We start from the raw sequence: 17968 nt of genomic DNA, 5'->3' as shown, positions 1-17968 counted from the left end.
GCCTCCTTACCAGTACATGATTCTGTTTTTATTTGAATGCATTGACAATTCTGATGAACTTGAATTTCGTTATAAAACATGCCTACTTAAAGTTTCCATGATATTTAAACGTTGGATAATTACATGACACAGCAAGAACTATAAATGTGCATTTTATATCACCTGTATGTAAATGGGCATGGTTGTGAATCTATAAATGTGGTTAGTTGCATGTTTATGGCAGGGTCAGTGCTCATGTCATGACTTTTTTTTAGAGTTACATTTAAATTTTATTATTCATATTTTGATATTACGTAAATTTTAATTTCTTGATTTCACAAGGAAATACTTAAATAAATACTTGGCCTTTACTTTTCTTTTAAATTTAAATTTTTTTTTACCACTATATGACATGTTCTTGCTTTATTGAGTTATAGACCAGAAAGTCAAACCCACATGACATATGCTCTTCTATGACTAGTCTTTCAAAGCATACAAGTAATTCTCTCTGACATTTGCTGTCAAGTTATTTATAACCAATAGGAAGAGAAAGTTTATAATTTAATGAATTTTTTATAAGGTTATATCATGATGATTTTTTTTTAATTATTTGGCATCAGTTTCATTGTTTATTCTCTCTGATATAACCTAAACTTGTTAATGAAGTTATTTCAACCTGTTTGAAAAAAATTATTCAGGACATTGTTTTTTTTTATTAAAGATATACATTTGAATAAGATAAAAATTAGTTTTTGTACTTCCAAAACCCTACCAAATAGTAGGGTTAAGTTTTGTTGAAACTTTGTGAGTATAAACTTGAAATGGTTGAAGCATTGTACTGTCAATTTTGGTTTGTGTTTTAGTGGATGCTTCTGAAGAAGCTATAAAGTGAAGTTTTGAGTATATAATTAAATAAGGTCGATGATTCTAGTACTTGTAAACATTGTAATGTATTACTTCACAAAAATGGGGCTACTGCAAACAGCCAACACTTTATTTACACAGCTTTGAAGCTTTATTTAGGTGTGAGAAATAGTTCATTTAAAGTTTCAAGAAAGCATTACACCATCTTCTGTGTTCTACTTTATGGCCTATTTCAATGACAAACTCAAGCACATATTATGTTATGCTTATCATGTATGTTGTTTGCATGACGTCACTATTTTATTTATTTATATCAACAGTCTTTGTTTAGATTATTTCTTTCTTGCTGGTATACAAAAATGTCTAGGAATGCCTTTATGGATTTTGTTTGTTGTTTGTTTGATTTACACAAGCCTTTTTATTGTACATTGATAAATCTTTATTATTTAAGTATTAGGAACAATAATGTTTTCTGTAAACTGCAACACTTCCTTATACTTGCTAAACATGTTAAAAGTAATTGTTATGCTTTAATTTAGTTAAAAAAGTAATACTTTATTCATGAATATAAGAAAGGTTGCTAATATGTTAATATTTGTACTTTGTCTTTCAGATTGAAAAAATTATTTCCCACATGCCTAAGCTATGGTTCCTAAATCTCAGTCACAATGACATGTCAGAAGCTAAGCCACTGGAGATGGAAGCAGACCTTTGTATCACCAGTCTTGTGTTGAACCATACCTATGCTCCTTGGCATGTGGTCAACAGTTTTTTGAGATGCATACCAAAGTATGGTTTTAAAAATTAGTTGTTTTTTCAAAGTGTTGTAGGTTTTATTTTCATGTTGATTTTAATAACTTTATCATATTGTATGTATATAAGCAACAAGGCTAGTAATTAGTTTGTGCCATAAAGAATTTTCTTTTTGTTGTTAATATTTTGATATAGTTTCTGTACTTGTATTTTCAGATTTGGGGAATGAATTGTTTTGAGATGGTTGTAATAAGGGGATGAGATGTGTAGTTTTTGAAAATTTTCATTATATGTATATAATAATAACTTATTATTTTATAAAACATTTTATTTATTTTATTGTGTTGTTTTTATTCTGTAAATTTAGCATTGCTGCCATTTTAATTTAATTTTGTGCTTAACTTCTAGCCAGCAATACTGTAAAATCTGCCATTATGTAACTGATTTACCTGTAAAGTATTATAGTAAAGAAAGGGTAACATGCTTACTTTGTGAATATGTGAATAAGTAGGTTAGATGCTTGGAAAGTTCTTCTCAAAGAGAGTTTAGGTAAAAGTAATGAAAAGTGCCTTCCATATAATCTTTGTAGACTCTTTCAGAAGCTAAAATATTTTAATTTTTAGATATGAAATAATTGTATTGCTTATTTGGATAAGTGAAGCATAAACTATCATTCATTAAAAAAAAAAATCAACTGTCACAGTAAAAGTCACTATTCGTTGTGATAATACAAGCCTTATATTTTTATGAGTTTACACCTTTCTTTAAGTAAGCATGAATAGTAAAATTTTCCAGTTTTTTTAAAAATATAAGGATTGTATATGTACTGGTTTGGATCTAGCATTTATAAGTATTCATTTTTTTCCCAAAATACATTTTAAATAGTAATCTCAAGCCAAGTCACTAAGTATTATTTTTTTGGTTAGAAGACCCATACCTCGAAACTTGGACCTATTCATAGCATGTGCTGTAAATTGTAGAAAGCTATATACTTGTTCCTGATATTTTATCTGTTATTCCCTTTATTTGTGTGTGTGAATTTTCAATGTTAGCTTAATATATTTATGTAAAAAAATATGTGTCTACCAGTCCGAATTCCAAAATGTTCAAATTATCATACTTTATGCATGCATTCTGTTGAACTTATTGTATAGTAAAATATACCATTTAAATTATTTCATTCCAGTGTAACAAATTAAACATGAGTCTTTTGTCTAAACATTATATGACAACAAATTGATACAGTGTATATGTGGGATAGATAATTAAACATTCATCAATTTTCTTATTTTTAATACATGGTGAACTTGTAGATTTTCCAGCTTATTATTAAATAATGTTTTTCCCTCAAAATTTACCTATGTTAAACTACAGTTAAAAAGCCTCACAACCAAATGTTTTCAAAAAAGTAGTCCTTCCTTTATGAGGGTCAACTGGAACAAGCTTTTAGGTTTAAACAAAACACTTGAATTCTGGGAGCTATTCATTTGTGATTTGCATAAATTTTTGCTTTTTTAGTATTTTGGCCATAGTGGGTATATATACAATGAAATATTCTACTAACTTGTTTAGGTTTCTTTTTATTATTAAAAAATATACCATTCTCATTCTATATGAGAGGAATGGTCATTCTGCACAGTATTCTTCTCCTGCACAAGTTGTCTAACTGTTATGTTGTAGTTCCTTATATTATTAACTTTTATTTGTGTCAAGCATTCTATTAAAATATTTTTATAGTAATCTCAAACTAGTTCTAATTATTTGTCCAGTAGTTGAATATTTAAGGTTTAGCCACACTGTGTTCACAGAAGTGATATTATATCAGATTCCACTGATATTCTAAGTTATAGACTTTTCTATTACAAAAAAGTTTAGTTTTCTGTTAATCCTTTCTTTTTAAATAATTGTATTTAACTAGGCTTGAAGAGCTTCACTTAAGTCTTAATGACTATGCCAGTGTTGAATTTGACACAGACAGAGATTATCCAAGTGTCAAGCAACTTCATATCAGTGGTAATCCGATTAACTCATGGGATCATCTAAAGCACATAGCAACTTGTTTTCCCAACCTAGAAAAGCTTATTATGGCTGATTCTTCATTAGAGTCGATTCCTGATTCTTTTCATTGGTCAGATCACTTCAGGAAACTACATAGCATCAACCTGAACAATGGGCAGTTCCGAGAATGGGAAGATATCGATCGACTCAACAACTTTCCGCAGCTAGACAGTTTCCGTTTACAGGGATTACCAGTACTTGAGGTAAACTTCTAAGTTTAATTATTCATATTTAATTATCAAATTAGTTTCTGGTTTTAGAACACCAACTATATTGATTAAAATAATAACTTTGTAAATAATATAGGTAATTTTATATGCTGATCTAATGAGTACAGAGGCTTAGATTTAATATTAAAATGCCTTTTTAATATACAAATCAGCAAGTAATATGACAAACAAAGTTAGTATAAAACTGAAGTGTTCCACTGCACATTAACAGAACTAAAATTTGACATTGGCATTTTGAAGTTTGTGTGGTGTTACTGGAAACTTTTAATTTTTGGGAAGGGTATATAAAAGCCTTTTCTGACACAAAATATTCCTATACTCAGATAGTAAATATGTGTATATATTGGGGAATATTCCTTGCATTTGATGGTGTAGGAAAATACGAGTATGAATCAACTTGAGGTGCCAGAACTCTCCAGAAATAGACCTGTAATGCCATATCCCAGCTATGGAAAACAGTGGGCTGTGTGTTGCAAAATTTGAAAATCCACAAACAGAAAAAAATCCATTCGTGTTACCCAAGCAACAGAACATAATATAATCAAGAAAAGTCTCAGTCTTAAAACAGAATCCACAGGTTGTGGGTTCACCAAGATAAACCTTCCAGTTAACTGTTGCATACCTCAAGCAGTTGAAAAATGAAACAGCTATTGATGCTATTCTATACAAATACACACCAATCAAGTTACCAGACCCTGCACCTATGAATATCTGTGCAATTATATTTATAACACATAATTATGAAATTCTTTATAAAGATGATGAAACATTGTATTTTACAAAACATGTTGTACTTAAACTTAGTATATCCTGCATTTTTTCTATATTTCAACTGAGAACTTCTCTTTGGTGGACTGTTGTTATTTTTGGGTTGCAAGAAACATTTCTGTGATCTAAGATTTATTTATTATCACTAGGTTACTTTTATTTCTCTCATTGTAGACCTTGATGTCAAATTGAGATAAAACATAAGATCTTGTTGATGACACTTTCAAGAAGTGGATATTATTATGTAATTTTTATAGCTAGTTATTAACTTCAGTTACAGGCTGTGTTTTTCAGAATGTTAGCTTCTGATATTTAAATAGGAAGGAAATAATAAAATATATATTTTTTTGCAAATGTCATTTGTAAAATATTTGAACAGAGTAAATGTCGTTTATGCTGAAGAAGACCTTAATTTTTACAATTAAAGAGGTCAACTTACGGGTTATTTTTGGTGAAGGACCTTTAGACCCTTTTTTATTTTTTAATACTAAGGAATTCACAGAAAAAGAAAGAAGACAACACCTGATAGCTAGATTGTCTTGTGCCAAGAGATTAAATGGCAGTCCAATTCAGGAGAAGGAAAGAGAAGATGCAGAAAGAGCATTCATTCGTTTTATCTGGACATAAATGACAAGCCCAAAAGGTATCAGTGTTTTGTGTCTACTTATGTACTGTTTAAAATATTTTGGGCATTATATAACTGTTCAGAATGGAAAAACCCTTGTGATTAGACATATAGTAAACCAGAGAGCCATCTTGTTTTGACTTGCTGTTTTAATTTTAAGTAAGTTAAAATTGTGAGCTAGTTCAGATACCATTAACCGATTTCTAGGAATATGTACAGGAAAATTAAATCATGACAGTTACGGTCAATTCCTGCTTTGTACTTATGATTGTGCTCTTTGCCATGGTTATTTCTAGTGAATTACCCAAAGTATAATGGTTCTCTTCCAACTTGTATGACACCACCCATAAGAACAGATGGAAAAGGTACATATTTTTTTTCACAGAGACGAGAGTTACTAAATTTCCTTATAAGCTGACAGTTGTTATTTGTTTATTTAGTATTTGACAAATCTAAGGCCATTTTACCATCAATTTGTATTTAAATCTAAAGTTGTGTGCTGTTTTCACAAGTAGGAAAAACCAACATTTAACAGTACACAATAAATATTTGAAATATGATATTTTTCATTTGGAAATCCACAAATTGAAAGATGTCTGGCTTCTTTGTGGCAATGAAAGCTGGCAAAACAAGCAAAGTGTATTTTGAGGTATTTAAAGGTATGTTTGTTGTCAAGGTCTATAATAATAAACATAATTTAACAATTCATATGACTAAAGGCTTCACAACAATGGACCTCTGACTTTAGCACCTCATCTTCGTTCGTATTTGTTACCTGTCTCATTTAAATGGTTGAACCTCTCCTATTTTAGCTTTATCCTTTTTTATTATAGATATCATGAGCTGGTAGCTAAGCACGGAAAGCTAAACCCTTTAGTAAATGTGAATCTAGCTCCTAAGAAGAAAGCAAAAGTGAACATTGTTTATCAGGAACAACGGGAAACAATAGAAATCCATGTTGAGAAGACAGTAAAGGACTTGAAATTTGAAATTGGCCAGCTACTGAGCATGTCACCTTCAAAACTCAGGCTGTTCTACATTGACAAGGAAATGTCACATGCTTTTGGACCAGAAGAACTGAAGTTTAATAGCAAGAAACTATACTCTATCCAAGTACAGGATGGGGATGAGTTTTTGGTTTATCAGAAATAGTTGTTTTGTACACATACACATATTTAACTGGAATCAAATATAGTAAAATATTATGAATTAGTACACTTAGATGTAACGTTTACATTCTGAAATTGTACATAAATTAATACATGGGGTTACTTGATGATTTTTAGCGTTTTTCACATATTTTAAACAGTACAAGAAAGGTTGAAAACCTAGCTAATCTTTTACTTTTTTTTTTAATGTAAAAGAACTGCTGAAATAGTAAAATTGTCATAATTTTAGAAATCATATATTGTAGACAAAGTAATACTATTATTGTTTTCCTTGTAAGCATTAAAAAAAATTGTTGCATGCCAACTGACAGTAAGATTAACCTTATGTTGGTAGTCAGTGTTAAATTAGGTGCAACAAATATAAAACTGTGGTTAGTGAATTATATTCAAGTTCTTATTGCTGTGGTAAAATTCAAATTGTGATTGGATGACTTAAGTTGTGGAGAGGTGATATTTAATAACATGTGGCTCACTTACTATCATTATGTTCTAGTAAGCGATGCTCTAAAGTAGGGAATATAGCTAATAATTTTACCTTTAGTATGGTATAGTACATTTCTGACAAAAAATGCTATTCACTAGACATTGGCATAACACTGTCTGACTTCACTTTCCATGTAATTTTTAATAAGCAGTTGTCATATAATGGGTAATTTTGTAGTAAAAGTATTAAAACTACAATTTTGAAGTAACGTGTCAGAGAAAAAAAAGACATGGATGGCAGATGGAAGCATTACAAGAAACTGAAACCAGAATGTTGGTGTATTCAGAACAAATAAGTAAAATAAAACTGCTGCATATGTTTCAGACATTGAACAAATAAAACTTGTAAAATAAAGATAAATAAATACAAGAAAAAAGTACTAACTTTAGTAGAAACCCAGGCCTCTTTCTGAAAAAAAAAACACGCCTATTCCTTTTACGTGATTTAGTTTTATTACAATTTACAGATTTTACAGAAAGTGAGATACATTTTTAGAGCAGGTAAAACATTTTAATCATTGAGCATATAAGTAAAAACAAACAGTTTTTATGAACAGAAAATTGCAGTGCTAAGACACAAGCATGGCACTAACAGAAGTAAATGAGAAAACTTTATTAATAAAATCAAACAATCCCACAATTAACAAATACATAGGCACATCTCTGTATATCTTTGATCATTATTTCCCCCATACATTCCTAGGTTTTTTAAAATATTTTGCACAAAATATTCAATAGGTTTTTTTTATATTTATGTTTGGATTATATTTTGTTTAGCCATGCATATATAGTCTGTAAAACTCATGCAGTTTGATATCTACATATGTAACGACAATAAATTCCAGAATTTAAATGTTGATTTAAACACTAAAATGTTCTTTGCTGTAAAAAGTTGTGCTTGATAAGCACTGCACCAGTAATTGAAACATTGTACCTGCCCTAAAAACTAACTTTACGCACTGTCAAAGCTGTAAATTGTAATAAAGTATATTTTATTTGTAAGTAAACTCAAAACAAAACCTTTTTTTAGCTTGTTTTACTTGTTCACAATATCTCAAATCATTTGGATACTTTGTTTTAATTTTGCTTATTTGCCCTGCAAACTATCTTACTAACTTCTCAGCTGGTACAAACTCAGCTCATCTTATTACCTTCTCTGCTGGTGGTAACAGTACTTTTAAAACATGTTCTGAATCCACTGCTGGTAATAGGGCACAATGGGTTAAATGTCATACTAACTTTCAAGCTCACTTTTCATAAATGAAATAATAAAAAATATCAGATGTGACAAAATAATTATGGCCTTGTTTTTGAGTGAACAGAAAAGGTGTTTTTTTTATATCTCGATTAAAATTGCAACACTAAATTTCAAGATACAGTAGTCCTAGCTTAGTAGGTTGGATACAAAATGTAAGAGGCAACCTAACATTGGACTAATATCAGATATATGACTAGCACCATATATTTATGGGGAAAAAAAATGAAAATTTTCAAACAAGTTAATTTGTAATGGATTTTTCAACACTTTACATTTTCATGTAATAGGATACGTAAGGAATTGTATACATTATACTCATACAGTGTACTTTAAAATTATACACTGTATGAGTACAGTATTATCTGATTACACAATATTCTGTAACTTGAGGGATTATTACAAGTTACCCACTAATAATCAATTACTCTTGACCTACAAATAAGAAAGTGAGTGTGTGACATTTGTTGTTAAATCTACATAAGCCGATAATTAGAGTTCAACTTGTGTATAGTCACCACTGTGATGTCCTTATGTTGGATTTAAGTAGAATTTTATGATAAGTGTTGAATTTTGTTTATGCGTTGAAGTAAAAATTCAAATATACAAACATTTACAACCTATTCTGTAAAAAACAAATTACACCCACACACTCTTCTCTTGAGGGATCAGTGGTAAGTTGATGGATTTAAAATACTAAGTTACAAATTTTAATTCCCTATGAAGGATAGAATGTAGATAGTGTAGTTTTGCATTAAGAAAACAACCAAACATTCACTGAAAAATAACAAAACAATTTTGACAGAATATTGAAGTCAAGCAAATAAAATACAAAAATGGACATCAACTATGTCTGTAAACCATAGCTACAAATTTGTTGTTTTTGAAAAAATTTATTTGTTTATTGCTTCCAAAGTCAAACCTTGTTGAATGTGATTCTCTTGTAATGGAAAATGTATAGGGCAAATACTAAACATTAGTTTCCTAACCTGTGAGAATATAAAGAAGTTAAAGTAAATGAGATCCATAAATGAGCTGATGTAAGTTTCTGCACATTTTTTTTTTTAAATGTAAGCCCCTCATGAACCAGTGGTAAGTTTTTAAATGTGCAATGCTGATATTCAAAATTTGATATTTTGCAGTTGACATATCAGATAGCTCATGGTGTAGCTTTGTGTAAAAACCCATAAGAAGCCTATAAGTAAAATACTGGATGAAATATGTAAGCTTTACATAAGTTGGTAACATTCTCATATATTAATAGCAGTTGATTAAATCAATAAACAGAAGTTCATTGATTGTTTGTAGTTAAGTACAATGATACATAATGTGCCCACCACAGGTACTGAAATCCTGTGCCCAGCATTATTAGTGTACTTATTTATCACTGTGCCACTAGAGGGCATAAACAGAAGAAATCATTCTGTTGTAATAAAATATGCTGGCCACTTTTTTTTTTTTTGTCTGTGTATCTGTATTTAAAATATTGCTGATTTAGGCCTGGCAACTTTTGTTATAGTGTTTTCTTTCCAGATAAGCCTAATCCATGAAAGAAATGGGTAGTGTTGAAAAATGATCCTTACAAATAGGTAGTTACTAATACAATGACATTTAGAACTCTACCAAAGTGGTTGATAGAATACATTAAATTGCTGTGAAAATTAAGTTCATTTTGTAGCATATAACAGTATGCCATTCTTAGAAATTCATAGTTTTGCCATAATGCAGAATTTTTTTCAGACAGAAATAGTGTGAATAAGGGGTAGAAAGTTGGGTTAAATGCAAGCTTTATGTATGAAAAATTTTAATGAACGGTGCACAAAATATTTTCTATCTACATTTTGTCATGAAGTTGCTTCTATAATATACAATGTATTTTTTTATAACTGATAAGAGTCAGATTCTGAGTAGTTTTCTATGAGCGATAGCAACTCTTTTGTTGGCTTTGAACTCCTTGCAAGTCTTGGGCTACTCATATATCAATGAATAGTGAGACTGACATTATAATGCTCCTACTGGTATAAGGGCTAGCATGTTCAGTGTGATTCAAACTTGTGACTCTCAGATAATGAGTTGAGTGTTCTAATCACTTGGCCATGCCGGGCTTCAGCAACTGTGGTTTTGTATTTAAACATAAATAGTGGCGTGCTCTTTAAATTCCTCAGTTTTGACCATATGTTTCTGGTAATATGAATTATTGTAGAATGTATTGTAAATGATTATGTTTAAAGAAATTAAGGTATTCTATATCCAGTGTATCTGGTTTTGTATGTTGCTGGTTGAAGAAAATGTAAATTTTGCATTAGAAGTCAGGGTTTAAATATTATTTCTTCCAATTGTAGATTGTAACTGAATAACAGTTTTATAATATAAATTAATCAAAATTGTTGCCTTCCCTCGTATTCTAGTTCTGTTGGTGGCAGAGGCAGCTTACTGTTACTTCCTAGCTGAAACAATATACACCCACCCTTTCTTACACACACACACTTGTGGTGCTCAGCTTTCTCAGATATTCTACAGAACATTTTGCCATAAAAAAAACAAAACAAACCTCAATCAGCCCTTGTGGCATGTGTCTTAAACAAAATTTACAATTTCACTAAGATAATGTTGAAATCTATTCCAATCAAGAATGGATTTACATGATATATATTTATATTTTAAATGTCCTGATGTGTACTGTTACAGTTTTGATTGTGTGTATCAATGATTTATATTGATATATTTACAAAACTCGTTTAATAAAATATTACGAAATGTTTATCCAATTGTACTCTTGGTAATAATATTAAAAATGAAGATGCTTTAGGAAACTATGGATAGTGGTAATTTTATGACAGCCAGAAAAAATGTTTCTGTTCAACTTAGGAAAGAAATATAGCTATTAAGTGGTGCAATAAGAGACCATAAAATATGATCAGTGTGTTTCTATGAACTTTTGTATTGTTTCTAACAACATTTCAATAATAATTAAATATAAAGGTTTTAAAAACTGTGATTAGTGTAAAATTAAAGCTATGTTTCAACTTTTATCAGATTGTTTTAAAAATACTGAAAATATTTTTCAGTTTAATTTCTGATAATCAACCATTTATTCCTATATGTGAATTATCTGCAAAATATATCAATTGTTCAGGAAATACACCAATTGTATAAGATTCATTACATGAAAAGTTTTTTACCAGTAAAACAGTAGTTGAGAGTTGTAAATCCACTTTGGTCTAGATATGCATGTGGTACTATTTTTGTTAAAATATGTTGCTATAATTTTTGGCAGAAGTTGCAGATGAGTATATTTTGTTACAAAATCCAAACATTCATGGATGGAAGATTTTCCTTATTTTGTGAATTACCTAATTTTAGGTGTTTTATTAATATCATTGAATGTATGGATTTGTATGCAATTGTGTTAATTATATTTGTATGCTCTGATTTTCTTTTCAATTATTAAAAGTACATCAAGTGAAAATATTTTTCTATATGTAATAGTTTTTCTCACTTTATTAAATTACACATTACAGCTTTAAATACTGCATTATGCTAAAAGCAACACAATTGCCAACTGAACAGTTATTACTATATATTATATGAACATTATATTTCTCTCACCTTATCTAATAATGTATTTCAACTTTAGTTAATGCAACACACAGTTGTATAATTGGATAGTTTTCAATACATACTAACAAAGTATTTACAGGTGATAACTTTTATAACATTAAATAAGGTATTTATTGTAAACCAGTTCTTAAGACTTAATATAAGTTTATGTATATGAAATATTAAGCACATACCATTTTGAACCAACCAGTTCAATTATTCCTCTTTTTTTTAACTTGTTCAAGTTCTTAGAAAGCATACAGTTCTAAATGACTAGCTGCTGTTTAGATGGTTTTTTACATGTGAATTTTTTTTGTAATTATATTTATAGATCATAGCTCAAATGTTTTAGTAGTCTTTCAGGTCATTTTGGATTACCACTTTGAAACTGTAATGTTTATTGAGTAATGTAGTTTCCAAACAACACAAATAAAAATCTAACAAAGTTTTGGTCTTCAATTATTTGTAACAAATGTTAATGATTACTGTACATATTTAATAACACTTTTTTTGTTATCAGTTCTTTATTTTGTGATATAAGGTACAGTTTGTTTTGAGCAAAACTTTTAATTTGTTACAAAACAGAAACTCGCCTTCTTATACATTCTCAATTCTTTTTAAAATTTAAGAACAAAGTAAGATAGGACTTGATGTGATAAATGTCTGTATCACATTTCTACAACTGATTTTTTCAAGTTTCTAGGTTGGCAAATGGTCAAATGCTAAATTGTGGAAGTGTGAATACTTTGGGTAGCTGAGGTTATTTCTTCTATATTTTATTTAAATGGAGTTAAAAACAGATTATTACCAACTAGGGAAGCTTTCCTCAAACATTTATCTTTTAAAATTTTAGTCAGAAAATATATTTAAAATGATTTACCAAACAAATAAAACAATCTTAGATATAATCTATTATTTTACACTACATAGGTACTTGCAGATATAAAAAAGGTTTTATAACGCAAGTTATTCGTATAAATAGGTAACCAATGAATATAGTAAATTATCTATTGTTTGCTTTTGAAGTTACTTATAAGTAAGCTTGTTGAATAAATTCCAATATTGTAAAATAAAATTATAAAAATAATGCATGGTTTACTCAGTTTTATTATTCACAGAATAAATGAAGAAAAAAGGGAATGGGAAAGTGTCCAAAATGTGTACATCAGTATTTGCCAGTAATAAAACCTTATCCTGCAATATTTCATAATAACGAAATTATGAATATTTTATATGCTCAAACTTATTCTACTAAAGCAAATCTTCAGTGTATAATTGTTTGAAGTTTCACAAGTTAATACAAGATTTACAACTACACTTCTTTGTCAAAACGTGAAGAATTTAACGGAAGCAATACATTTCAGCATCCAAGTTTCTGAAATACAATAAATATATATTACTGGTTGTGGAAGCATATGCATCAGTTACATGTAGGCTTCAGAGCAGAATGTTCAAATACGTTATTGCTTATGATAGTTTAATTTTTTTCTTCTGTTTTGTGACAATGCTACAGTCACTAGAAGAGGATACTGTGCTTTTCTTCTTGGTACATTTTGTATCAGAGTTCTCACTACTCACAACTTCTTGTTCAATAGTAGGCATTTTGCATGCCTTTAATAGCCACTGGTCTGATGGCTGAAGTTGGGTTACATCTCCCATGAATAATATCCCTTTTCCTGGTAATTTCCTGGACACTAGAATGTACAGAAATAAAACACTGTGATATTTCTTTATAATTCTTTTGATTAAACCGAAAACAAAACTGATTAATAAATAAATTTTGTCACCAAAACAGTATCATTAATGTACATAATGTGTAGAGAATTTTCTGGCAAGAATTATTCAATACTGTAATATAATATTTAAAATTACCTCTAAGTGTGCCACGAACAAAATATCATTTATTTAACCCTACTGCCATGTTTCTTGACTTGCATTCAAACTTTTATTAAACAATTATTTTGAATTTACGTCAATACATTTGATATCAAATTCTAGAATATAATTCAAATTTTATTATTATTCACTAGTTAATACCTTAAAAGTAAATGTTAACAAAACACCTAATTGTTGATTTCTGTGTGTCATGTGGTATGTTGAATGCAGCACTGGTTCAATTACGTGTTTATGATGTTGAGGCACTGCTAGATATTATAAATGCCTCAGATAATTGTATGTAATAAGGAGAAGTGCAATGCAGTGAAGTACAAGTACAGAAGTATATAAAAATGATGAGTTTATAATGATGATGATGACTCATGAGAAACATGTTAAGAAACTTTCCACTGCATTGTTAGACTATAACAAACTGATGCTATCAAGGTCAGTAAAAGGTTTATATCAGCTATGAACATTGCATTAATTAATTGAAAACAGAAAGAATCTCTGACAGCCTAAAGATGCCACAAGTCTGGGCTGAAGCTGATTTTCAAACTTAGCCTTAAAAGGAAGCAAGTTGGCACTTTGATAAAGTATTGATAATAAGAATGTGAACAGAGATACAAAAGAAGAGTTTGATGATAGAATTGGCCAATTAGACATTGAACTATTTGTGAGTAGTTGTGCATACTATTTGACAGATCATGAAGATACTAAGGAAAGTTTGAATACAATCTCACATAACAGCTGAAAAGTGAGTTCTCCTGCAACAAAAGTCGTTGCTTCCAGACTCCACAAGCTCAACCACTTGACCTGCCTAACATTACAATGTTGAAATATAAATTATATTGTTTTGCATGAATCAGGAACTCAAATTACTGATACCAACAAGCTTGAATACAATATCAAACAGTGACCCATCCAATCTTTTTCCATTTTTGGAAACATTTCCTTATGTACACCTACTTCGGTCTATGACATGTGAATAACTGAACGAAAGCTCACAATATCTTACTAATGATTTTCTCAGCAATTTTGAAGTATTAGGGTGTCAATCTCATTCTTTTGATACAAAGTTTCAAGTTGGTGAGGTTAGTCATCAGTGAACTTGAAGTGTTGCATTTTTTTAGACTTAAATACAACTGTTATAGTAATTTACAAGTTTTTAGTTATTTCAAATACATTTATAAAACAAAAAAATTTGTACAAAATTTGATAAGGCTTAGCAATCTAACGGCAAGCAACAAACAATTACAAAGTCCATAACTAGAAGAGATAATTATTCACCTACTTCTTTATTTACTGTTCAATGTTCTAAGATAAATAACTTAAGAACTTATTTGTAAATAGTAATAATGTATATACATGTAAAATATAACTGAAATGTTACTGTATTAAAAAAACAAACTAGTCCCATAAAACATAGAAGACTGATCACTTTGTCAAGGCTAGTTTTATATTCATGGACAGGATTGCATGTGTACCATGTCATTTACAACTTCTGTAATGTTGGTTAGGCATGGCTGGAAAGCCAATATAATAAAAATAATAAATATATATAAATGTACAATGCTATTAAGTTTAAACATTTGTGTTTTTATGTCATAATCTGAAAAATAATATAATTTTGTATGAAGGTCACAAGATCAGTCAAGTCTACAGAATCCATACAGAGATTGGTTAGTGAAAAAAACAAAACGTTTTCTCAAGAAATGTTTGATAATTATATGAATGTTATAAAGATTTCACGTGTGAAATTTTAAAATCTTCCGATACATAAAAGTATTTTTAATCTTAGAATTAAAATTATTTTGTATGTTAGATAGGCAACATGCAAAAAGAAAAAAGGATGAGAAAAACATTACATGAAAATCTGATATTTTGCATACAAAAGCCCTGCAATGTTTACTGATAATCTGGATGATTTTGTGAAGGTATGCTTACAAATTTAAAAGTTATAGTATGAACACTATATCAAGCAACAAATGGCATCTGGTATCAAGTATATAAGCTTAGATTATAAATATAGAATGTTTCTACACCAAGTGTTGCATCCTTAATTAATGTAGCTTTTATTTAACAGCAGCTTTAGATACTAAAATTTATTATTTTGTGTACATTTTCAAATTTGTCGTATTTTCTTTGTAGTCAGCACCAACATAAAGACAAAATCATTCAATATATATGCTCTTAAATATAACACTATATCATTTCTCTGATAATTGAAACAAAGGAAGTATGACATATGAAATTTAAATAATTATAAATCATTTAACCATTAAAAAATTATACCTGCATGACTAAGTACTTTTTTACAGTTGCTCCAAACTGCCTCTTTGCATTTATTTTCAGGAAGGCCAAAGAGAAGTCCACTGAACAAAAGGTTAAGTACATCCAGATAGAATTACACCTGTATAAAGGGAGTTACATTTTTGTTTCCCATACTTTAATGTTAAGACAGTTACTAACAACTGTTCTATCACCTTTCAATAATAAAAACTTACTTATAAATTATTATGGTATGCCAGTCCTCATGCTGGCAAAACTTGATATACTGGTTGTTATTTGTGTGATTTTAAATCACATGACTGTTAATAATTGTTAACAAATAGCATTTTCTCCATGGTTTTGTACATTCCTAGCAGTTTTGTATAGTGAACAAATGTTAGCTCAAGATGGTATGTTCTTCTACTAAGACAATATTGTATTATCCTTACTGGAAACCTGCAGCATAGGACCAGAAAGAACAGATTTGTTAACTATTATCAGAAGCCTGTGATTTAACATCATAAGTGTTCATCAGTAAACTGTTCTCTTTACCACTTAATATATTTTGCTAGAGCTAGGCATAAAGACAAAGGAATTGAATAAAATGAAAAAAAACAACAAAAAAAAAAACTGACCATACCACCAAGGATGCAAAATGAAGATTTATTTCTACACTACTTTGTAATGGATTTACTGTTATAATTTTATATTAATATTCGTGGATGTGCCTGCTAGCATTTTTTTTTCCTTGCAAGCGTTAAAAAAAAAGTCTTGTTGCATGCCAACTGACAGTAAGATTAACCGTATGTTGGTAATCATTGTTAAATTAGATGCAACAAATATAAAACTGTGGTTAGTGAATTATATTCAAGTTCTTATTGCTGTGGTAAAATTCAAATTGTGATTGGATGATTTAAATTGTGGAGAGGTAAGAGATATTTAATAAAATGTGGCTCACTTACTATCATTATGTTCTAGTAAGCGATGCTCTAAAGTAGGGAATATAGCTAATAATTTTACCTTTAGTATGGTATAGTACATTTCTGACAAAAAATGCTATTCACTAGACATTGGCATAACACTGTCTGACTTCACTTTCCATGTAATTTTTAATAAGCAGTTGTCATATAATGGGTAATTTTGTAGTAAAAGTATTAAAACTACAATTTTGAAGTAACGTGTCAGAGAAAAAAAAACATGGATGGCAGATGGAAGCATTACAAGAAACTGAAACCAGAATGTTGGTGTATTCAGAACAAATAAGTAAAACAAAACTGCTGCACATGTTTCAGACATTGAACAAATAAAAGAAAAAAAAACTTGTAAAATAAAGATAAATAAATACAAGAAAAAAGTACTAACTTTAGTAGAAACCCAGGCCTCTTTCTGAAAAAAAACAAAAACACGTCTATTCCTTTTACGTGATTTAGTTTTATTACAATTTACAGATTTTACAGAAAGTGAGATACATTTTTAGAGCAGGTAAAACATTTTAATCATTGAGCATATAAGTAAAAACAAACAGTTTTTTATGAACAGAAAATTGCAGTGCTAAGACACGAGCATGGCACTAACAGAAGAAAATAAGAAAACTTTATTAATAAAATCAAACAATTCCACAATTAACAAATACATAGGCACATTTCTGTATATCTTTGATCATTATTTCCCCCATACATTCCTAGGTTTTTGAAAATATTTTGCATAAAATATTCAATAATTTTTTTATATTTATTCACATTTGGATTATATTTTGTTTAGCCATGCATATATAGTCTGTAAAACTCATGCAGTTTGATATCTACATATGTAACGACAATAAATTCCAGAATTTAAATGTTGATTTAAACACTAAAATGTTCTTTGCTGTAAAAAGTTGTGCTTGATAAGCACTGCACCAGTAATTGAAACATTGTACCTGCCCTAAAAACTAACTTTACGCACTGTCAAAGCTGTAAATTGTAATAAAGTATACTTTATTTGTAAGTAAACTCAAAACAAAACCTTTTTTTAGCTTGTTTTACTTGTTCACAATATC

The 17968-nt window shown here is 29.3% G+C and overlaps 1 protein-coding gene across 1 annotated transcript; it reads left to right on the top strand.

The window, feature by feature from the left end:
- The first annotated feature begins 1457 nt into the window (after nucleotides 1-1457).
- LOC143224641 (tubulin-specific chaperone cofactor E-like protein) lies at nucleotides 1458-12230 on the top strand. Its single transcript, XM_076452762.1, is given in 5 exon segments — nucleotides 1458-1632; nucleotides 3515-3857; nucleotides 5145-5262; nucleotides 5265-5295; nucleotides 6111-12230. Coding segments are annotated over 5 exon segments (966 nt in total). The 5' UTR covers nucleotides 1458-1477; the 3' UTR covers nucleotides 6430-12230.
- The last annotated feature ends 5738 nt before the right edge of the window (nucleotides 12231-17968 follow it).

Source organism: Tachypleus tridentatus, chromosome 9 (assembly GCF_004210375.1).
Source record: "Tachypleus tridentatus isolate NWPU-2018 chromosome 9, ASM421037v1, whole genome shotgun sequence".
Taxonomy (NCBI): Eukaryota; Metazoa; Arthropoda; class Merostomata; order Xiphosura; family Limulidae; genus Tachypleus; species Tachypleus tridentatus.
Note: the sequence above shows the minus strand (reverse complement) of the source record. Positions and strands in the feature narration are given on the sequence as shown.